The sequence below is a fragment of the Scardinius erythrophthalmus genome (assembly GCF_964197995.2).
Source record: "Scardinius erythrophthalmus genome assembly, chromosome: 2".
NCBI lineage: Eukaryota > Metazoa > Chordata > Actinopteri > Cypriniformes > Leuciscidae > Scardinius > Scardinius erythrophthalmus.
The window spans coordinates 20,088,163-20,113,589 of NC_138222.1; the positions used below are offsets into that span (position 1 = coordinate 20,088,163).

Below are 25,427 nucleotides of genomic sequence, written 5' to 3' on the forward strand. Positions count from 1 at the left end.
ATTTTTCCCCATTGAGATCTGATGTGTTTTCAAAGTGTTCCTTTAATTTTTTTGAGCAGTGTATATATATATATATATATATATAAGTAAAGATGTTCATCAGCTTGGCCAGGCTGGGAGACCATGCTTGATCATACATGCCAGGCCCAGCTAAAACCATAAGAGACCAGCTAAAACCAGCTAAGCCAGGCTGGGAGACCAACTAAAGCCAGCTACTTCCATCTTAAACCAACTAAGACCAGCCAACCAGCTTAGGCTGGTTTTAGCTGGATTTTTCAGCAGGGAGGCCAGGTGTTGATGTTGACGAGGAAGAGAGCCAAACAGCCAATGTAATGGGTAACGTTAGGCTATCGAGCTTATTATCCAGTAGGATTGTCTCGATTACTTGAATAAATTTGATTATAAAAAAAAAGAAAAAGAAAAACTTTAGTAGCCTACATACGGCGGAGGTGATCCAGCAAAGTCTGACATACTTATTGAAGAATAACTTTAGATTTTTAATAGACAAATAAATAAATAAAAACCCAGAGAAAAGGAGAAGAATTCTCATCGGATATCAAAATAAAAGTCTTCACACAACATATACCTGTTAAATAAAAGTATTACAGTGAAACATACACAACATACACATATTTGGGTGTTGAAATAGACAATAAACTGACTTTTAATGAATGTGCACAAAATAAGTCCAAAAGGTTACAGAAGAGGATGTTTTTTCTAAGGAAACTTAACCATTTTAGAATAGACAGCTGTATTCTTCAGATGTTTTACAAAGCTCTCTTGCAGAGTGTCTTATCATTTGGCCTTATTTGTGCCTTTGGTAACATGTATATTAAGGACCAGAATAAACTGCAACGAATAATCAAAACAGCCAGTAAGATCATTGGAGTTGATCAGCTAACTGTAGCCCAATTGTACAATGACCTTAGTCTTAAAAAGACAGAACAAATTCTAAATGATTCTACCCACCCTCTTCATCAGAATTTCTTAAGAAGCAACAGGGCAAGTGGCAGACTATTGCAAAGGAAAATTAGGACCACAAGGTACAGCAATTCTTTTGTGCCCACAGCAATTAGACTGTACAACAAGCAGCTAGCACTCAGCTAGTTTATTTATCCATACATGCTTATGTTTTCTTTTCAATGTTTACTGTTTTGTCTGTCGTGTCCTTGTTTTTCTTAGGTTTTAATGTTTAAATGTTTTTAATGCTTTTGTATTTAATGTTTTGTATTTATGTTTTTATTGTTATGTAGCAGGCTATTTAACAATGGAGCGTGTAATGGTGACCACATGAATTTCCTACTTGTGGATAATAAAGTTTACCTTGTACCTTGTACCTTGAAACAGATGAGACAGTGGTCATAAGTTTCATTTTTCTTTGTCATTTTATTTTTTGTAGAGCCTATTTTTAAAAGGTTATTTAAAAACTTTAAGAAAAGCATTTTGAATAGCTTGTAGCAGTGTGCTACATATTGTGTACTGTTGTTAAACAGTAGCCTAGTGTTCAAAGATACATTTCAATATTATAAAATACATTATTTGTGATATATATATATATATATATATATATATATATATATATATATATATATATATGACTCTGAACCTACGTGAATATGTGTATGAGCAGACCTACACACAACCATACCTTAAACAGAGATGTTGCTTTTTTAAAGGCATGCAGTGGAACAGTGTCAGAGTCTGAGATAGACCATAGGACAGGCAGCATGAAGCAGAACACTCCTGATCCCCTGTCAGTGATTGACCTACAGCCTGACATGGACACTGCTTTGACTGCCACAGGAACTATCACAAAAGCTGAGGCAATGCTCATGATTATGAGCCATGCAGCAAAGCATAAAATAACTGGCTGCCAGTTACATGATTTACTGCAGTTGATAAATAAATTGTTTGGGCAAGAGGTTGTACCTCGATCCAAGTATCTTTTTAACAGAGTGTTTAAAAACAGTTGTGAGAAAGTAGAATTTCAGTTCTACTGTGAAAGTTGTCACTTAAACATAGGAACAGTCCAGGAAATCAGTGACAAACAAATTATATATTAATATCATCAAACCAAAGAAAACACTAAATTTGTTGGAGACTTAATGGTTCATATTGGTGTCCAGTAGATACCAACATGTAACCTATAAGCTGCCAAAGGTGTTCTATTGGTCCTTAATGGTATCCAATAGAAAAAACATGCCACCAGTAGAAGAAAGCAACTCACCAATAGAGACCCTCTAGGACCATTACAGTTTCCATTAAAACCAATACAGACAAATAGACAAAACATTCCACCAATAGAAAAAAGTAAATTACCAATAGAGACCCACTAGGACCATTACAGTTTCCATTAAAACCAATACAGTTCTCTTTATAACCATTAAAACCATTAGCAATTATGTAATGGTTTCTATTGTTTTTTTCAGCAGGGTTATTATGTACTGTTGAGTGAACTGGGTCTAATTGGAATGTTCTATTGGAACTGTAAGAGCCAGGTATGGTTTTATTATTCTGAACACCTTTTTGGTCACTTACGCTAATTAAGGCACCTGGTGGTGGCGGAGGAAGTAAGAGTATATCATCTGTTCACCTGTGTGGTTCGTGAGTGGAGAGAGGGGGTGACGGGGGAAGTCCTATTTTTGTTGACCGCTGTAGAACGCATTTTTAATGCTGTTTAATGCTGTTTGGACAGTGAAACAATTATGGAATGTATTGGATACACAACCTTGTTTGTTTCTCACGCAAATAAATCTACAAAACGCAGTCTTTAGTTTGGATTCATGATCATTGAGCAAGCGCGTCTGGCAAATTATTTTCCCCTACTCAGCCTCTTTTTTGCACACCTGGGATCCCCCGCGAAACGGTTTTCATTCGCGCTTGAATAAGACCGGCGACACACTGGCTGCGTGGCGTGTCCGTTTTTATTTCGGCTCCCATGTTAACAGGTTGGAGTTTGCAAACTGCCAGCGTGAGACACGCGTCTAAGGCGCGGCTCGAGCCACGCGGAAAACGCGTGCATGCTAGAAATAGAACCGACGCCTAAAAGCAACGGGAGGGTTCTCTGGCTAGAGCGCAGAACAGCGGAGTTTGTATGGATGAGCTGTCCATGAGTGTATGTCTAAGCTTGTGTTTTGGGTTAAGCTGCGTTGCTTTGACATTGTGGAAAATAGAATAATAGAAACAAAATGTATTAGCATTTTTACCTGTTATTATCTAAATTAATCTCGTTTTTAATTTAACTTAATTTTGTTTTCTTTATTTAAATTTCGGTTTTCTTTATTTAAATTTCGTTTTTTTCTTTATTTAAATTTCGTTTTTCTTTATTTAAATTTCGTTTTTCTTTATTTAAAGTTCGTTTTTATTTATTTAAATTTAGTTTTTCTTTTTTTAAATTTCGTTTTTCTTTATTTAAATTTAGTTTTTTCTTTATTTAAATTTCGTTTTTATTTATTTAAATATACCCTTTACTGTGTCAGTAATTTGTTAGTCAGAAAAATATTAGACTACTAGAAGTATTGCTTAAGTTAACAGACCTGTGTGTGTGCATCACTAGTGCAGTGTCCGTTCTCGTTCTCATATAAGCCCTGCCCGCGTGAGGTGCACCGCTTCCCGCTCGCGCTGTTCGGAAGTTTACTAAAAGTTTATTAATTCTGAACGTGTCACGTCTCGCGTGTCCATCTATATTTTTACCAAATGCGACACTGCACTCCCTTGTGAAGTCGATTTGTAAAAGTTTATACGATTAATACCGTTCCAAATTATCCTACGTCCTATCCAGGATATATGGATAATCCCGCGGTAACTAAAGAGCCTATCCTTTAGTCGTACTTTTAAGAGTTAGGTGATCAGTCTCTACGAATTCGTATTTTATTATAAAGATAATAAGGATTATAAATATAATAAATGTCCCCTTCGTAGTTTAAGTCTACCTTTTTAGGTACTCTTCAACCGTGTTCGCTATACAACAATAACCCTGTAGTAAGCTAGGCTATTAATCAATCAAACAGTTCATACATCTTCTTTATCAGAAATGAATGCTCACCCTCTGGTAGTTTTCTCCCGGTTGGGATCCTTCTGGTCCAGGGAAGAAAAGTGAAAACGTACTCAAGAATTCCAAGTTCCAGTCAGATGATTGTAATAAATGTTTAACAATATTTATTAAAAGAATCAAAATGAAAAGAATACTTGTTACAGAATATAATAGAGTACTGAACTAACAGAGTAGTGTTAGCTAGGCAATAATAGCTTCTTGTACCCGGATTGCAGGGGTTCCGGGCTGGAGATTACAAGGAAGAGCCATGAGTCTTGTCCAATTCTCTTCTTTTATATTCCGAATTGAGGTGATTTCATCATATTTACTGTAAGGCACACATGATTTTGATCACATGTACAACTGCTGATCCCAGCTAGTGTAGTCTATTTCTGTACCCTGACTGTCCAGTCAGTGGCGGTTCCTACGAAGATACAATAGTTCCTTTGTATGTGTGGACAACGACCCTTGTCACTGCTCTCTCATGTGACTTGAGAGAGGCAGAGATGGACAATGAACTCTTTATTTGCAACATTATTTTTAGACTGTCATATGCTTTAGCAACCCAGAGAGTGCATCTGCAGCTACAGGTTTCTTATTGTGACCCTTTCTGCGTTGACGTAGAGTTTGAGGTGTAGTTGAAGTGAATGAAATGTCGCTCTCAGGTGGAGCCTCGTCACCTGGCATTACAGATTGGATGAACGGCTCTCGAAATAATCAAAATGCAAACGGACAGACAGACACAGAGAATACTGCCTTTATTAGAGAGAAGAATTCAGCCCCCTCTCTCCGAAGCTTCGAATATTCGATGTTCATTACTACCAAAGCTTCGAAGCTCAAAAAATGGTATTCGGACCAGCCCTACGCTGAATACATTAAGGATGCCAAAGTGTGGATTTCAGAAACCAACAGGTCTCGTTCAGAGCTAAGTCATGAGTGTCTCCAGGAAGTTCTTTCAGGGGATTAAATTGGGATTCATGAGGATGTAAAAACGAGACAACGGCATCCATCTTCTCAACATGATGGCCAGGATGACATATTGCCATGTGACAGTATATCAAACCTAAGCAGTAGAAAACAAGATTAAAAATCATCTTCTTCATCTACACATCTTCTTCATCTGCACTTCTCAGAGAAGAGGCTCAAATGGCTGCTCTGCTTGCTCGCCAAAGTTTGCTGAAGGAAAAACATTCTCTTGAGGAGCAGGAAGAGAAATTAAGACAACAAAAGGAACAACTTCAGCTTAAAACCGATATAGCTGCATCAGTGGCAAAAGTGAATGTTTTAAGGACCTCTTGATCTGGTGTGCGGAGTGCTGTTTCTCATTGATCTAATGGCATGGAGACATATTTTAAGAAGCTCTTAACATTAATGCAGAGACTTTTGTTCCACAACTTGGAAAGGATGAAAAGGGAAAACCAGCAATGGGAAATGCTGATTTACAGCTTGGAAGGCCAAAACAGAAAATGGCAGACAATACCATCCATCTCCAGCAGAGGCCTTCAGAGCTTATGAGACAGAGTACAGTTCCAAATACTACAGCGCCTCCAGTGACCAGAACCACATGTTGTCTATAATGAAAAAAAACAGAATGAGATAAAATCAATGCTGGTGCATCAGCAATGTATTTTATCGCTGCCTAAAAGAAATATCCAAATATTTGATGGTGACAGTCTACAGTACCATGCTTTCATGCGGTCTTTTGAACAAGTAATTGAGAAAAAGACTGATAATGCTGAAGATGGCCTGCATTTTCTGGAACAGTACGCCAGGGGGCAACCACAACAACTTGTCAGGAGCTGTCAACATTTGATTGATGGCTCAGGCTATGCAAAGGCAAAGACTTTACTACATGAACACTTTGGAAACGAGCATATGATAGCATCTGCCTATTTGGATAAGGTCTCTTCATGGCCAGTGATTAAGCCAGAAGATGGAAAGGCTTTACATGCATACAGTCTGTTCTTGCGTGGATGTTGCAATGCCATGAAAGAGGTTCATAGTCTGTGTGAATTGAATACACCTGCCATTATGATCACTGTGATTAAAAGATTACCCTACAAACTGAGAGATAAGTGGCGAACAGTGTCATGTAACATCCAGGAAACACTTTGCCGGAGAGCTATGTTTGCTGATATTGTGACTTTTATGGAGCGTCAAGTGAAGATCATGACAGATCCTGTGTTTGGAAATCTACAGGCCGTACTAGGACTTACTAGACTTTACTTACTACTTATTTGTTGGTAGTGATGTATGTCTCGAGACCGGTCTTGACGGTCTTTGGTCTTGGTCTTGTCTTGGTCTCGGACCTCTCGGTCTTGTCTAGGTCTCGCTGTCTCAGACCGACATAGTGGTCGGGGATTTAGCAATACAATACTACAATATCCACAACGACACAACGTTCGATAATGCAACATTATTATCCGCAACGGAACGGATTGAAGCGTGCGTCCGAGTGAAGACAGTGCGGTATGTGCGCGAGCCACACGAGAAAACACTTTATCCGCGCCACTGATCGCAGCGGCAACAAGCACTTTGATCACTTGGTTTAAAAAACACATATCAGTGACATGATGGGTTTTAACTTCATTCAGGAGATTTTGGGTAACTGCACAACTGACAGATGACTTTGAGCGCACCGCCAACGGTGTGTGTGTGTGTGTGTGTGTGTGTGTGTAACCATAGCGACAAAACGACCAACTTTCGGATCCTGCACTTAAGCCTATAATTTTGATTTTAAACATTTTATTATGTATTTAAAAGTTGCAGAATGGATTCATTTGGAGACTCCGAAATCGGCAGAGATAGGCAGGCAATTGCTTAGATGAATTTGTGTCTTTGATATCTGTGTGTGTGTGTGTGTGGGTGTGTGTGTGTGTGTGTGTGTGTTTTGATTACAATATTGTATTTAAGATGGTGTTAGACTAAATAAATGGTCTTTTAAATATCATCTGCATATCTCTGTTGTGTTGACTAAACATTAGGCCTAATCCAAGTTTATAATTGTGTATCTTTACTTTGATGTTACGATTTCATCTACACATTAAGTATAATTTCAATTGGTTACATATTTCTCATTATTTAGACAGTTGTTGGAGGAGCAAGATGGTGTTGGAGGTGTTTGATGTTTTGTCAGATGAACCAGTCAGTACCAGTCATGTCAGTCCTCAACAGTACACAAAAGTTAAGGGAGTCTCAATCCTCTAATAGTGCAGTAACAGCCGTCATGCAATTGCTACACATAGTTGATCTCACCCAGTCTGCAAAAACATTTACAGTGAGCTCACAGTCACACACACGACATGGTCTGTCTCTGTATTGTTCTGCCTGTGTAGTTGAAGTAATACCGTCTAATATGTATTGAATGTAAACTGCGACTGAACCCTAGTATGATGCTGTTCTTGAATTCATACAAGTTATTGCTTAGCTTCAACGCTAGTCTGTTTTTGATCCCTCCGGTCTCGACTTGGTCTCGGTCTTGGTCTCGACTTGGTCTTGACTTGGTCTGTCTTGGTCTTGGTCTTGGTCTTGTCTTGGTCTCGATACCCTTTGGTCTTGGTAGTGTCTTGGTCTCGGTTTAGGCGGTCTTGACTACAAGTCTATTTGTTGGTGGCAAATAAAGAAGGCAGCAGGACAAAATCACTTTGTTCAGGGGCTAAAGGAAGTAGCTTTGCCACTGCTGCTACTACAGTTGAAAAGACACTAACTGTAAAGGTAGACACATGCTGGAGTTTTGTACTCTGCTGGAGAAGAGAGCTCAAAGTGAGAAGATTGATTTCCTGAAAAAGCTGGGAGTTTGTTTTGGCTGTTTGTGTACTGGTCACATCAGTAAGGAGTGCAGGAAACGTCTTTCTTGCAAAACATGTGGCTTGAGGCACCCTAGTATGCTTCACATCAACCACAAGGACGAGGGAGCAGATGCAGAGAAAGGTAAGAGCAACTCAGAGAGTGCAGTGGCCAGTTCTTTGGTTGCAGTCCAAACCAGTGGTCTTACTGGGGCCGGCGAACAAGATTTTAAACTCGCCATCGTACCAGTAAAGGTTAAATCAAAGTGTGGGCAAAGGACAGTGGAGACCTATGCCTTTTTGGACCAGGGTAGTTCAGCAGCCTTCTGCACAATGGGTTTGATGGATAGATTGAATATCTGGGAGAAAAACAAAGATTCTTTTGCGCACCATGGGCCAAGAGAGAATTGTGGACAGATGTATTGTGTCGGACTTGGAAGTGGCTGGATTGGACAGTGGCTGGTACTGTGAAATGCCAGATATCTTCACACAACCTAGGATGCCTGTGAATAGGAGTAACATCCCACGACAGGAAGATTTGCATAAATGGCCTCATTTGAAACGTGTACTTGCCAGAGATAGATACAGATATGGAGCTTCTGATAGGCATGGATGTACCCAGAGCTTTGGAGCCACTTGAAATCATCCAGAGTGTGGACGAAGGGCCGTATGCCATCAAGACAATGCTTGGTTGGATGGTCAAGTCAAGTCAAGTCATCTTCATTTATATAGAGATTTTAACAATGTAGATTGTTCCAAAGCGGCTTTACAGAGATACAAGGATAGTTTAAAGTAACAGAGATTGTTTTGGCTTTATAGCAGTTCTTGAATAAAGTTATTTTCCAGCTAAAGTTAATTTGATTGATTCACTTCCATCTCAACGATCATTAGTTATTAACTTAGGGGCCGCTAACACAAAACCGTTTTAACAGGAAACTACACACGGAAACTCTACACAGACTTTAAACGCGAAACCTGTGAGAACGCTGATGGCATGCACATGCGTATTACGAGTTCAGTCTATTGGTATGCGTGTTTGAATATATGTGCGCAGGTTTGTAATTCCCTACAAACCAAGCCTTAAAAAAAAACTACTTGTCTGGCCTTAACATTTTTTTATACAGAATTTTATCACTTCGGGGTAGATACACGAATCGAATTTTCCCAACAACGCTTTATCTGTAGAGTGGTAAAGGGATCCTCCATAAGGAGAAACTAGTTGGCACTTTAGCACCCCGCTATGACATCGGGTCCAGGCACAGGTCCTTCATCAGATCTGGATACAGCCTGGATCCGGCAGGCTGCGGGAAAACCCTGGGATAAACAAAAACACTAAAATTAGCGTAGATGCAATTCTTCTAATGATGTAATGAGTACATCAGGATTTATGGGAAGAGTTCCCGGTTCCAGCTGACCTGATCTATGCAGCCTAACATCGAGTTATAGAAGTCTATAATGTGTTATGTGTATGCTAGGTTAAAGATATGTGTTTTTAGTCTATCTGTGAACTGACAGAGTGTGTCTGCTTCCCGGACAATGGTAGGAAGACTGTTCCAATGTTTTGGTGCTAAATAGGAGAAGGATCCTATTGGTAGAGGGATGGAGAGGGATGGTAAATGGACCCCTTGGTGGAGAATGTTGTGATGGACTTGATGTGCATCAGTCTGCATTTACCATCAACAGAACTTCTGCTGTAACACTTGATGATCTCTGGAAACAACAGTTCAAGACAGACTTTCCAGAGTGCAGTCAGGAGGAACAGCTAGGAATTTCAAGGGAGGATATCCCACACCACGGGGTATACCATCCGAAGAAAGGAAAGATCAGAGTTGTCTTTGTGCAGCATCATTTTAAGGCGCATCACTCAACGCACAACTCCTGAACAGTCCTGATTTGACTAGTGCGTTGATTGGAGTCCTGACCAGGTTTAGGAAAGAGCTTGTTGTTCTGATGTCTGACATTGAGACCATGTTTCATCAGGTTCAAGTTCCAGAGGAGGATGCTGACCTTTTGAGATTTCTTTGGTGGTCCAGTGGAGACTTCAGTCAGTGTATGGAGGAGTACAGGATGGTTGTCCATTTGTTTGGGGCAACATCTTCTTCAAGCTGCGCTAACTTTGCTCTACAAAGACTTCTTCAGCCAGCAAGTGATTGAGATCATCATATACAGTTTCTATGTGGATGACTGCCTTGCTTCTGTAGCCACAGAGCACTGGGAGTGCGTTGGTGCGTCGATTCTGACACCTTTAAGTTCAGCATAGAGGGATCCTTTCAACTATCAGCTCTTTCTACGACCCTCTGGGGATCCTAGCTCCTGTGGTTTTTACAGCTAAAATAATTCTTCAGGATCTGTGTCGGCGTCGGTTAGGATGGAATGACGTCACATCAGTAGCAGTTGCCTAGGAATGGATAGACTGGTTGAAGGAGCTACATCAGTTGGAAGGCTTCAGCATCAGACGATGTTTAAAACCTCTAAACTTTGGAGAAGCAGCCACTGCTCAGTTGCATCATTTTGCAACAACCATTATGTCTTTATAAAGCTTTAATTCTCTTCTTTTAAATGAAGTAATTTATCTAAAAAACAAATATTATCTGTTTATTTAATCCGTATGAAAAGAGAGAGATGTCAGTCGTTCTCAGTTCAGCTCATTATAGCTCATTAAGTGCTAATGTGAACACGCCCATGGAGAGCGCACACTATTCAAACGCAAATGATCTGAGGCAATACATGCAAATGTGTTACCGCCCACATCAGCTGGATAAAACACATCAAGTTTAATCAGACTCGTGCACTTTACGTCGTCTTGCTTCGCTGTGAGAAATAATCCTGGGAAACAACAGCGCACATCTGTGCCGTTCATTCACACTTGCACTTACATTAGTAAACATGTTATTTTTACATGAACACATCTACTAGTTTAGCTTTTACCAAACTATATTGCTATATTGACTGAAATATATATAAAAAAATGTATTTGTATAAGCATCGTATTAAACTGCAAATTAACATTTATATGCTAATATATCATACAAACGATATGTTACAGACGAAATATGAATGTTTAGACAAGATTTCGTTGATTAGCTTTGGATAGATTATAAAGTCTTTACTGTAAAAAAGAGACTACTGTCACATTTAATAAGCTTTTGTTCGCCAATTTCTGCTCATATGTTAAATATACAGTATAGTATGTGATGTTTTGTCAAAAATAAAGTAGATATATTGAATTATCAACTAAGATGTTATTATAGTGTTTGTTCCAATATTCAAACTAATGAATCCTTAACTTTGAAATGCATATGATAAAATTAATAATTTTTAAAAAGAAAGATTACACTTGAAATATTGTTAAAATTGTAATTGTTGTTGATTTACATGTGAATTTTTTTAAAATAAAATAGCAAAAAATATATTTACAAGGTAGATGTAAGCATCTTAATAGGTCAATATAAGCCTTCTCATTAAATTATTTATTATTGTTTTTTATTAGTGACACATTTGGGGAGAGGATATATTCCAAAACTTTCTGAAAATACAGTATGAGAATTAACTGCATAGTTATATGTTTACCTTGGATATTATACAATTTGCTTGCATACGAATAAGTATCCTCAGCTGTCCTCACAGTCCTCAGCTGGATCCGTTGCTCCTCGAAGTGAAACTAAACCAGCACTTCTGAGGTAGATTTCCCAGGATTATTCCTCACAGAATAGCAAGACGACGTAAAGTGCACAAGTCTGATTAAACTTGATGTGTTTTATCCTGCTGATGTGGGCGTTAACACGTTTGCATGTATTGCCTCAGATCATTTGCCTAAATTACTTTCAATAAGTCCTCACATTCTTTCTTGTGGTACACAATGACACACCTGAATTAAACGCTCATTATGCAGCTCATTATGCGGGTCATGGTCTTCTCAGGTGTGAATCAGAGCATTATTCATGATCATTCACGCCCCCACGCATAACCATGCATAAACATTATTCTCTCAAAAATACAAACATGTACATGTTGCTCACATATTATGGTAGCCCTGTTTGTGCTAAATAGAGTGTAATTACACCTTTGCCATTAATATGTTTATAAGCAACTGAAAAAAGCACAAATGTCAGGGCATGTCAAAACATCTCAAGGACCCCTAAAACCCCTTAGACCCCAGACCTAAACCTAGTTAATTAAGTTATGTTAAATTATTTTGTTCTGTTTAAGGTTGTAATAGTTGTCATCTGAGGCAATAAAATAGTCATTTTGCTGTATTATATTTCTTGTGACACATTTCCATTGGGAGAACAGAGTTATGTTGAAATTAAAAAGATGCCTAGGCCATGATGTTTAATAATGTGGACATTAACAACCATGTTAAATATCCAGTATGTCTTTCGGAATTTTGAGAATAGCCTAAAATTCTATTGAGGTTCTGAGCCTGTTGATCTCCAACTAGTAGTGAAATCATCACAGATCCATTGATTTTGGTTAGATTTGTATATTTTTTTCTGTGGAATGAGTATACTGTTTGATGAAAAGAATGGCATATTGACTGATGACATAACTTGGGGGAATAGTTGATTGCCAATGAAGTAAAGATGAAAATATTGGAAAAAAATCAGAAAACGCCTTATTTTTTTTGCATTAAATTGAGCCAATATCATGTAGAAATGCGTTTTAAGAGTTATGTTTTCATTGGATGTTGCCACCACATGTGTTCTGTGCATCTGGAATGCATTTATTGACAGCTTACCCAACCCACTGAGGATTTGAGGAAAATTTTCATTTTCCCAAATTGTCTATCAAAAAATGAAGGGTACCATGAAAATGGCCACAAATTTTTTTCTGCAATGTTTCCGGCAGAGCAGACCCTCCAATTATTGGTTCTTAGGGTCAAAGTTAACAGAAAAAAACACAAATAAAAAGTATGGCAAACCATGTCAGGTTCAACCCATTTTATTGAGCTGTAGCATATGAGCGGTTCATTCATTCATCCTTTGGTTTTGAATCACGTGACTCATGGCTCGGAGTACCTACAACAATGAACATTCCTTATGAAACCCAAAAAGCTTTTAGCCTCTAAACTCATGTATGTAAATCAAACTCTCTGCGAGCTAACTGACCAGCCTGGTGCCAGCATGGCTGGGTTAGATGGCTCTCTAACACTTTTTACGAGCTTCTAGACACACTCCAGAACCTAAAATCAACATTCTTCTCCTTCAAAAGGACCCACTGAGAGATAACGAAACTTTCTCCTGATACGTGACATCACACCCCCACACACACAAACAAACATCCCTTTGCATTTAATTCCGAATACAAGTGATTCAGAATTTGTAGGTGACATATTAAAGCACGCATGTTGATTAGTTTTGTGTTATTCTATAGTGTGATTCTCTAGTGTGTAGTTTTGAATTCTAAGTGGGTATTTTAAGAATGATACACTATATTTGTCTTGTACCCTACCTCCCACCAGACCATAAAATTTTATGGTCCTAACGGAATGTTAGCCAGCCAGGAATCTCACTGAGATTCTGGCAGAAGAGCAGAATTAACGTGTTCATCCTAGAGATTTTATATGTATAACCACTGAAGAAATATGTAAACCTGAATGTAATTTCCCCTTTTCATGATTGTTCTTCTCTGTGATATGTTTTTGTATTCTTGTAAACCTTAAAAGAAAAATGTTTCAGAGGTGCACACTGTTGCAATCATAGATATGCCATGTGGATCTTTTTAAAAGTCCAATTTTCATTACCATTTGTAAATGTACATCACATTTTGGGTTAATCTTATTCCTAGATTGTTAGTTGAACTCTTAATGCTTATTTTACGGAATAAGAAGTCATTTCTATGCCGTAGCTTTTAAACATACCAAATGTGGTCTTGAATTGAACCTCCATATACCCGTAGGAAAGATATGGATACCAAATTATGATAAAATGCATTTTACTGCAGCTATAATTGTTTAAAGTAGAAATGGCATGATCCTAAGACTGTCATAAAACATGCAAATCGAACTCCTAAGTGAGACAAAGAAAATTTCTCCCGCCTGGAATTTCGCGTTCCAATTGGCCCAAGTGCCAGGGAGGAGTAAAATTTCTGTACCCTAGAAAAGCGGTTACACTCCGCGTTCAGTGGAGTTCTATATTTTTCTTTTGTCTTGTTTTGTTCCTGCTTTTTCGTTTTTCTTTCTTTTACGAACCCTCTTCGTTAGCGAGAAGATCCATGGCTCCCTTTTAGGGAGCATTCTTCGTTTTCTCTTTTATTTCCCTTAAGTCTTTTCTTTATAGAGACTTGAATCTCCCGCGGCGCGCGCTCCTCTTCCTTAAGGACGTGGACGAGAGAATTCCTGGCTCCATGGCTCTTTAGGGAGTCATCATCTCCGTTTTATTTTCTTTACTAAGTTTTATTTTCATATTCGTTTCTCCCTCCACAAAGGGAGATGAACTCTGAGTCATGTTTCCGGCAACTTCACGTTCGGTGAACCTTTAAACTTCGCGCGAGTCTGCTCGCCCCAAGGACACGAGGAAACACGCCCCGCTCTAAAAAGAGCTCTTCTTCAGCAAATACAAAGAGAACCATACGCAAGTAATGATTTTTGATTTGATTTATGTGATTTCTTGTTGTCTCTCAAAAGGTTACTGTCTGTGATTTTGTCTAACTGTGATCTTTCTGTGATCGCACAGGTTAGTTTCACTTTCTCTCATCTCTCCCATTTCCCGGTCTCATTGTCCGATCTCTTTTATCCTCTCCCTCATTTTCGTTATTCGTTTAGTCTTGTATTTTGTTTACGTGTCCTGTACATACATATTTACTCGTGTAAACTGTAGTATTTTTGTATTCCTTAGTTCAATGTATTAGTCCAATTATTAAAATTCTATATACTTGATTGATTCTGTCTGCCTGCTCATAACTAATAGGCCGCTGTCGGTAGCCTAAAAGAGGCCTAGAAATAGGGTTTCGTTCCACCAAGTGGGGCACTACTTTTTCTTTTGCTCAATATGTTCAACGTTAATAAAAGGTATCCAAGCAAAAAGTTCTCCACGCATTATCCTGCAGTTAATGAGAAATTGTAATTTATTGGCGCACTATATTGACTGCGTATTGAGACATATAAAACTGTTGAGCTAGATTTTCAACCAATCAGCATCGAAAATGGAAGTAGGTCACAGCCGAAATCAAGCCAATATCACTACGCACATGTAAACATGGAGGAGGACGTAGGCCGCTGTCGGTAGCCTAAAAGAGGCCTAGAAATAGGGTTTCGTTTCACCAAGTGGGGCACTACTTGACTACATCAGAAATATATAGAGATTCCTTAGGAAAAAGTTCTTCACACACAACCTTGCAGTTTTTGAGAAAAATTATGCTAAAGGTGCCCATTTTGAAAAAAAGGGAAAACATAGGGAATTTTGCACTTTCAAACCTGTTTATCATATAAACCCCAAAATGCCGAATTACCACTTGAAGTACAAAATAAACCAGTTTGAAATGTGTGATATACCTGAATCTATAGGGACAGTCAACATGATAAGATTATCAAGAAAACTTCTACTGTAGCATTAACATCCCAATTACTTCTCATTATGTTTTTCCAATTCAAAGGTAATTGAGGTAAAATCTGAATAACAAATAGAATTAAGCCAAAATATAATAACAGAGCTGCTAACTCTCACGCATTCACCGTGAGACTCACGCAATTGACACTTTTCACACGCTCTCACGACACACATCCATTTTCTCACGCACAGAAAAATCGCGAAGCAAAGAGGACATGGAGACCAACAGACTTGACAGAGCAGGTTAGTTATGATATGAAAAAAATCTCAGCTCTCAGATTCTGTCAATTGTATTACGAAATTCAAACAATAAATACCGTTTTGGTGTTTGTAATTGATCCCTAGCGGCACGTGACCCGATCATCTCTACTAGCTAATAGTAAATAAACACGAATGAACAATGTTGAAAGAAACAATACAGCTTACCGAAATGTATATTCTTCATACATAATATAGATCAATCAGTCAAACAAAGGGGTCAATAAAACAGCTGGAGAACAATTATGTCACATTACATTTAAGTTACCTCAGGAAAGCCATTTAATGACCATAATATAGACACGTTAGTTGGCTAGAAAGAGCTATAGAGAGTATTTTGCTAAATATGTGTACTATATTACATATTTATTATATTTGTACTTATATCATTAAATAAAGTTGTTATTATAATAAAAAAACGCATTATATTTAATTTGAGTTATTTTTAACATTAAATAATACTATAGGGCTGTCTGTATCTTGTGTACCTAATATTTATTCAAATGAGTCAATATTAAATCAAATCATAAGAATTTAATTGAAATCGTGAAATTTGTTTCAAGAAATTTGTAAAAAAAAAAAAAAAAAAAAACCTAGCTTACCAGAAATTGTACCATATAAACATTGTAACATGTTGTCACTAAACCTAATTGCAACCCCCCCCCCCCCAACTCCAATTTAAACTCAAAAGTATACAAAAAAAACAACACTTTTAAAAATAACACATTTAATGGTGAATTGTTTATTTGCATTCACGAGCAGTAACTGCACTACATGTACATATTCACAGGAATGATTATTGTAAACAAGATTTAATTTTGATTTATTTATTTACCTACCCACCTCTCTCTCTCTCTCTCTCTCTCTCTCACACACACACACACTAACCCGACCCCTAAACCTACCCATCACACACATACACACAAGTCAAGCGTTTTTTTGTCTATAAAACGCCGATAGCAGGCCGGGTGAAACCCGTAGTTGTTGGAACATCAGAGACCGGTTTGTCCAGGAGGGCAACATGTTTATTAGCAATAGCTAACGTTAGCTCCGTAGTGTCCGACGTTTTGAGCCATTCCTATGCTTGATTTTTTCCCATCGGACTTCAGTAAAGGGCTGCGGACCTTTCCCACCATCTTTTCCGACATGAATACACTTTATGGGTGTTAATCGAGCTTGATCGCCGCTATCAGATGAAGATGCGCTGCTTACGTCCTCCTCCATGTTTACATGTGCGTAGTGATATTGGCTTGATTTCGGCTGTGACCTACTTCCATTTTCGATGCTGATTGGTTGAAAATCTAGCTCAACAGTTTTATATGTCTCAATACGCAGTCAATATAGTGCGCCAATAAATTACAATTTCTCATTAACTGCAGGATAATGCGTGGAGAACTTTTTGCTTGGATACCTTTTATTAACGTTGAACATATTGAGCAAAAGAAAAATTAGTGCCCCACTTGGTGGAACGAAACTGAACAATATAGCTCACGTACAGCGGCCTATAAAGTCAATGAGATGTTTTCGATCTTAAGCTACAAAGCTGATTTGTTACTTTTAAGTAACCTAATCTTATAAGAACAGGAGAGTTGTTTTTATGGCCAGAAAATAGCTTTCTTTGAATTATAAGAAAGAGATAATTTTTGTTTAGAAATTGTTAAGTTAATCTTACGGCCGTTTTGCTGGACAAACAACCGTTTGATGATTACATTAATTTCCATTAAGGGTTATCTCATAATCGATCTGAAATAGGATTATTAATATATGAATGATGAATTATAATTAGTTGTGATTGATTATTCATATATACAAATCGATATATTTTCAACTTCGAATAAATTAATGTAACTGTATTATGCAAAATATTAATCATATTAATGATTAATTATTAAAATTCCCTATAAATCATTTGAGCTAATGTTAAATGTACTACTAATGCCAGTGCGGTTACAGAGCTTTTGAGACTTTGGCTCCCCGACTAGTAGGGGAAAGAGGGGTTAATAAATTGTATTACACTCTGGAAAGCTACCGTCTACACTTTAAGTCCTGCAAGCCTCTTCCTCACCAGTCATTGCTAAAAAAAAACCCACAGATTATCAAGGCAGATTAAACCATACTTTAATAAATACATAAATTAATCGTACTAGGAGTGGGGACCTATATCCTGTCATTTTCCTAGGCGTCCAGGATATTACAGAAGAAATACTTACCCCAATAGTCTAGTGAAATTTCCGGCTACATGAAGAATATAAAAAAAGAAATGGGAATGATTTACATTTCTGCTTCTTTTCTAAATGAATGACAGGACATTATCTGTCATTTAAAACAATTCTCAAATACACTTTGCATGGCCTCTGAGGTATCTATTCTTGGTAGCTGATTCATACTGCCCTCTTAAGGCACTTTATATTTGAATGAATTTTCATCTCCAAGGATACAGAAACATACAACAGGATACTATTTCTGAAACAAAGACCCTCCAGATGTTTCAAAAAATCATGTGCAAATGATATTTGAATAACCATGAGTGTGCCTGCTGACTCAAGCTGTTTTACTTGTTACAGTGGCTATGGGTTTGACATAAAAGACCTAGACCCTGATTAAGTCAGGATCATCGTGAGAGGTCATTGTATGGCCCGTAGCGCTTGTGTGTGTGTGGCATTATTGAATTTATGAAAGATGTTTATCTTTGCCTGAAATCTTTCCACATAGTAACTTGTGGAAACAAACAGCAGTTTTGAAAGCTTTAATATTGGAGTAGCTTTCATAAGCCTTCGCTCTGATAGATTGATCGATTTTAATAAGATTTTAATAATAGATTGATAGAATTTAAATTGATAGATTTTAGTAAGCTTTTTTTGTGTGTGTGTGCAAATCTTTTAAAAGAACTCTACAAATAAAGACCACAGGAGGATGGAGTGTGCTGAGCAGGGGCGTCCTGCAGTCTGTGGCCCTTCCTGTCAGAGAATGACCAACTTCATTAGTGTTTGCAGGCTTCCCTTGCCACACCACTCTAATTACAAGGTGACCCAGAAAATTAACTTGCCTGGCTACATGCTGAACCCCCGATGTCTTTTTATGACACGACCAATGCTGCAAATCTAGGAATGTAATGGTATACAAAAAATGATGGTTCGGTACGTACCTCGGTTTCTGTCAATATTGTTGCAACCGGCAGCAACATACACTGCAGTTTATGGTGCTGTTGTAATTAAGGAAAGATATTTGAAGTGCTTACACATTTGGATGCAAAATATGTTAGCAAAATATTTAAAAATTATATAGGTTAAGAATTATCATGGTCCCGTCTATTTGTGCACCAGCACTCGTTCATTGAAATCTATGACATTAAACGTAGACTTGCTTTGCTGTTAGGATAATCCTTTTTGCGAAATGGATCACTCTGTCCTTTGTTATTTTTCAGATGTGTTCACATCATAAAAGTACATCAATATAAGCAATATTGTCCCATCCTAGGGGTTTGAAATTACGTTCCGCAAACAGAGAAGTTTCGCACGTGCTGTGTTTAAAATAGTGCTGTCAATCGGTAAAAAAAAAAAAATGTCTGTGATTAATCAAGATTAATCGCAATTAAAAACACTTACGTTTTTTTATATACGTTTTTAATATATTTTAATATATTTTATAATGTAATAATAATGTAATAATTTACCAGTTAATCTCCAAATTAATGTAGAAACACCATAAAGACAGTTTATTTTAAATATTTGTTTAATGGCATCTTTTTGTGAATGAAGGCCAGTTTCACTGATACAGCTACTGATGTCTCCATGAAATTGATCTCACAAGCGTCTCTTTCTCTCACAACTCTTTACGTTCATTTAAGACTTAAAACTGCTCTTATGAGGATACTCGACAAAACTGACATTTTGGCATAAATATGTGTGTTATTGTTCGTTCAAGCTTAAAAGAGAACTCGATTCTGGCGTGCAGCGGCTTTAATGGTTTAAAAGCATTTGCATGAACAAGAGCATGATCATATAATGTAACGCTAGCCAAAGGATGACAGAAAATACGCATACTGCGTTAATTGCGTTAAATATTTTAACGTGTTAAATTGGACAAAAATGAATCGCATGCGTCAACTCGTTAACGCTGACCACACTAGTTTAAAACTGTATTCGTTCGGCATGCAAGCAAACCGAACCGAATCACACTGTAAAACCAAACAGTTTTAATTAATTAACTGAAATGAGCTAATTTCACTCAAATATTACTCAAAGGCCATTGTATTTAATATAAAAAAGTTACATGAAATCAAAGGGCCCTATCTTACACCCGGCACAATGCAGTGCCAAGCACGACGCAAGTGTTTTTTGCTAGTTTCAGTCCGACACAGTTATCATTTTCACGTCCTGTGCCACGTTTTTAAATAGCAAATGCATTTGCGCCCATTTGTGGGCCCATGGGCATGCTGGTCTGAAAACAAGGTGTGTTCTGGCGCATTGTTGGTGCATTGCTATTTTGAGGCAACAGAAATAGACTGCGCCATTGACCAACTGAAACCTTGTCTAAAGTCAATGGCGCAATATATCCACAATCCGCGTACACTTCGCTTATTAAACACACAGGGACGCACAGCAGCACACAAACATGCCAAATATTTAAAATAAAAGGATTACAATGTAAAAGATTATTATTGTGTACATAAAGATATGGTGGAATCCGGCTTGTCCCGTAGATGGTCTGCTTGCACACTTTTACCTTGCACACGAGCAGTTCCGTTTGCGCTCTGGAGACGGCTTCTGTCTTTCCACTATCAAATTCCGTCATGTTAATAGCGAATCTGCCATGGCGCGAGTGCAACTGGCATTTAAAGGGAATGGGAGATGAGACTCTGATTGGTTTAACGCACATAAATCCCAAAACACACCCATTACTCATTATGAGAATAGGGACAACCCTTTTAGACCATGTGCCTGGCGCGCCGAACATTTTTCCCGTCGTTAAACTAGCAAAAGTAGATTCAGACACGCCCTAAGTGAACTTGCGCCATGCACTTTAGACCATGCGCTTAGATCGTTAAAATAGGGCCCAAAATCGAATTATATATAAGATGAACTTAAACTGACTAAGAAATGGTTTCTAGTTCCCAGCATGCTTTGTATCAGGCTGCATAAGGAGAATAAATGCTTAAATTAAGTGTTATGTTGTGTGTCTTTGAAAGTGTCCTGTGAAGGCCAAGTATGGTAACCCATCCACGTTAGTGCACACACATTAGTAGTAGTGAGTAGTGAACACACACACTGCAAACTGTGGACACACACACCCGGAGCAGTGGGCAGCCATTTTGCTGTGGTGCCCGGGGAGCAATTGGGGGTAGGTGCCAAGGGCACCTTAGTCATTTCCTGCCAGTATTAAGAATCTAACCCACAACCTTCGGGTTACCAGTCTGACTCTCTAACCATTAGGCCACGACTGCCCCTACAGCACAATGTGCAAGATTAATATGGGGAGAGATGTTTAGTGTTTAATGATCTGTTATGTTAAGATTTACAGGGGTTTCTGTTATGTTGAAGTTTGGTAGGGTTAGCATTGTGGTGAAGAATAGATCCTGCGGTTTGTTTGATGATGGGCTGTAAAACTTCAATATGTAAAATAATAAAAAAAATAATAAAAAAATAATAATAAACCCCCAATCCCTCCCCGGGCACCACAGCAAAATGGCTGCCCATTGCTCCGGTTTTGTGCGTCCACGGTTTGCAGTGTGTGTGTGTGTGTGTGTTCACTACTCGCTACTCCTAATTTGTATGCACTAACTTGGATGGGTTGAATGCAGAGGTCAAATTCAGAGTATGGGTTACCATACTTGGCCTTCACATGTCACTTTCACTTTCAAAACCACACAACATAACACTTAATTTAAGCATTTATTCTCCTTATGCAGCCTGATGCAAAGCATGCTGGGAACTAGAAATCATTGCTTAGTCAGTTTCAGTGTAGCGTCTGGACCAATCACACACACACAAATTATCATATAGGGATTGTCAAAGATTTTTTTTTTTTTTTTTTTCCGTCATCTACTGGATTTTTTTCGTCAACGATTCCAGGGACACCGAAACACCGGGGAACATGAAATTTGGTGGGCATGTAGCCCCACTAGACTTTTACGGAAAAATTTCGTTTGGTCCCCGGGGGCCACTCCCCCCCTGCGCTGGGCCCCCCCAAACCCAAAAAATGCAGTTTTTCCTAAATAACTACCTGAACCGTGGCACCGAGGATGAAGAAATTTTTATGGTATGTTGGTCTTAAGGGCCCACATCAACCTAGCCCATAATCACTCATTTGTGATTTGCGCCCCTTCCCATAAAAAATGAAAATGCAATACTATTCTGCTTTAATCGCCCCTATCTTCAGTTGAGATGTTCAGAACTGCACCATATTTCATGTGTATGATTAACTTGACATCCTCTGGGGGTATGCTAAGTTTCGTAGAATTTCATCCATGGGGGGGTATAAAATAAATTCATTTATGTGCACATTTAGTGACTGTACACTCATCGGCCTGTAGATGGTGCTGTTGAGCAAAGGGTTGCTGGTTTAGGATGATACTGTCACACACACACATGCAGGAATACAAACAAACGCAAGCATGCACACACACTGACATCCACACGCACAGACACACACACACAAACACACACGCGCACACACATGTACGCACGCATACATACACGCACAGACACACACACACACACACACACACACACACAGACACACACATACACAAACACACACACATACACACACACACAGACAGACATGCACATACTACTACTTTTTTTAGGTATCAGCCATATACCCGATTTACCAATATGTGTTATGCTTGGGCAGTATACTAATGAGGTGGGTGGGACATGTTTCATGACATGTTAGATCACATCCTGAGAGTCTACGCTTTCAGAAAATATATAGTTTATATAGTTGAATCAGTTTTCTCTTCATGGTACTGACCAAAATGTATTATGTGTACACTTTCTTCACCTAAATCCATAAAATCCCATTAATTTCAATGGGACATTTACTTAAGTGTTCTACTAGGTACAGTGGGAATGAGTTTAATTTTGTTAACATTGTTTTTTTTTAAACTCTGGGACCAGGGCTACAAGATAAAACCACTTTTTTGGGGAATTTTTTATTTTTTTTATTTCAGTAAAACACAACAAACCCATGCCAAAGTCAGATAACTGACTTTTACCATCAACAGGCACCTCAACCATTTGGTAGAGGTTTGTAGAAATTGAATGGGAGGGTCCTTTGAAAAAAAAAAATCACAGATTTTTCATACTTAGTATGTATAAGTATACTATTTTGATCCCGTGAGGGAAATTTGGTCTCTGCATTTTTATCCCAATCCGTGAATTAGTGAAACACACTCAGCACACAATGAACACACAGTGAGGTGAAGCACACACTAATCTCGGCGCAGTGAGCTGCCTGCAACAACAGCAGCGCTCGGGGAGCAGTGAGGGGTTAGGTGCCTTGCTCAAGGTGCGATTGTCAAAGTTATTTTTTTTTACCCGTCATCTACTGAATTTTTCGTCAACGATACCAGGGACACCGAAACACCGGGAACATGAAATTTGTTGGGAATGTAGCCCCACTAGACTTTTACGGAAAAATTTCGTTTGGTCCCCGGGGGCCACTCCCCCCCCGCGCTGGGCCCCCCGAAACCCAAAAAATGCAGTTTTTCCTAAATAACTACCTGAACCGTGGCACCGAGGATGAAGAAATTTTTATGGTATGTTGGTCTTAAGGGCCCACATCAACCTAGCCCATAATCACTCATTTGTGATTTGCGCCCCTTCCCATAAAAAATGAAAATGCAATACTATTCTGCTTTAATATCCTATCTTCAGTTGAGATGTTCAGAACTGCACCACATTTCATGAGTATGATTAACTTGACATCCTCTGGGGGTATGCTAAGTTTCGTAGAATTTCATCCATGGGGGGGTATAAAATAAATTCATTTATGTGCACATTTAGTGACTGTACACTCATCGGCCTGTAGATGGTGGTGTTGAGCAAAGGGTTGCTGGTTTAGGATGATACTGTCACACACACACATGCAGGAATACAAACAAACGCAAGCATGCACACACACTGACATCCACACGCACAGACACACACCCATACACACACATACAAATCCACATGCACAGACACACACACAAACGCGTTTTTAAAATTCAATCAACTCTGTGAATTATTAAACAAACTGCCGATGTAGCATGAAAAAGACTTGCTTGAACACAATTCACACACACAACACACAATTTGAAACTCATTTTTGTAATACATTATGTAGGGAAAACCAGTGGTTTTTAGAGTATCTTTGGTGAATGGAAAGACAAGGCTGCAGCCTGGCACGCTTGATGGTCCTTAGAAACTTCTAGTTCAGCATCTTCTTCACGTCAGCATTCCAGTACAGGAGTAAGAGAGAGAGCTAAAAGCTGATCTTGGGTTTTTAAAGTGTGAAGAAGTAACACCTTCTGGAGATGCAAGAGCCAATGAGAGGATTTTCCTTTGGAGGGAAATTCTTTTACGACCATTGTCTTTGAACATGTAATCTGATTGGATGTTTAACACAAGAATCTTTAAGATGCTTATAATCCTAATGCGTCACAAAGTTAGCAAAATGTAATGTAAATTAACAAATCGGAGACGAAGACTGGATTTTTTAGAGACCAAACATGCCACACATATGATTTTGGTTAACCATAATATGCAAAGTCTGAAACATTAACCCAATAAAGTTTACAAGAATACAAAGGCCAACCACATAAAGGAAAATCATGAGGTGGGAAAACTAGATACATGTTTACACATTTCTCAAGTGGTTATATATATATATAGAATATATAGGATTACAGGGTTTATTTCACCTCCTCTGCAAGAATTTAAGTGAGATTCACAGCTTTCTGGAAATTCCTTTTGGTCGTAAAACTCTTATCAGTCTCATTATGTCCTGTAACACGACACCGCGTTTTGCCAGTGTGTTAGCTTAATTTGGGATGTTAGTTTTTGGGGGAAGTTTCACATGCATTTGTTGGGAGAGTGAGTTTGCTGGATTATTCATTAAATAAACTAGATGTACCGCATGGCGGTACAAAATATGACCGCCTCTCAGGCCTGCACTGGCTTTCCACAAAAATAAATGACGTGGAGCAATTTGGCTGTATTGCGTGTTTATGTATATAAGTTGTATATTTTAAAAGACTGTCTGGAGTATTCCTGTGGATCATGGATAATTTAGAGTTTTGTAATTATTTGCCATTACTATTTAAGTTTTATATCAAAAGTCATTAGTTTAGACACTTAACATCCATAATGTGAAAATGTCATATCCATAACAGTGGTTCTCTCTCATCAAGACCACATCAGCAAAGATCAACTGGAGCCTCAACAAATTGCATCAGGACAGTTTAATTTAAATGGGCGAGACATGCAAGTATCAAACTTAGTCTCATTATTTGATACATTAAGTATCCTTACCCCTTTTAAGGAAGGGCTTGTTAGAACTAAACTGATGGTTTGCTCAAGGCTGTTGATCTGCTGAATTTCAAACAATGCTATAATTTCTTGCTTTCCTGTATTCTGCTTCAGCTCTCTTTCCCATGGTAAACTGTATGCATGTATGTGTGTGTATGTTAGAGTAGTTTAAGTGTTTAGACTAGTTAATAAAATCTTGTTCATGTCACACGTAAAGTTGTCCGTGTCTCAAGCTCATAATTGGCGTCACTAATCATGTATATTTTTGCTACTGCTCTTAGTAGTACTG

The 25,427-nt window shown here is 38.3% G+C and overlaps 1 protein-coding gene across 1 annotated transcript in view; it reads left to right on the forward strand.

The window, feature by feature from the left end:
- The window catches only part of col25a1 (collagen type XXV alpha 1 chain), a gene marked incomplete at its 3' end in the record, with an annotated part of 949,643 nt that overhangs the window by 395,662 nt on the left and 528,554 nt on the right, over nucleotides 1-25,427 (forward strand). Inside the window, exon 4 of the mRNA XM_081359232.1 lies at nucleotides 5,576-5,583. Within this exon, the coding sequence (XP_081215358.1) occupies nucleotides 5,576-5,583 (8 nt within the window). The remainder of the gene's footprint in view (nucleotides 1-5,575; nucleotides 5,584-25,427) is intronic.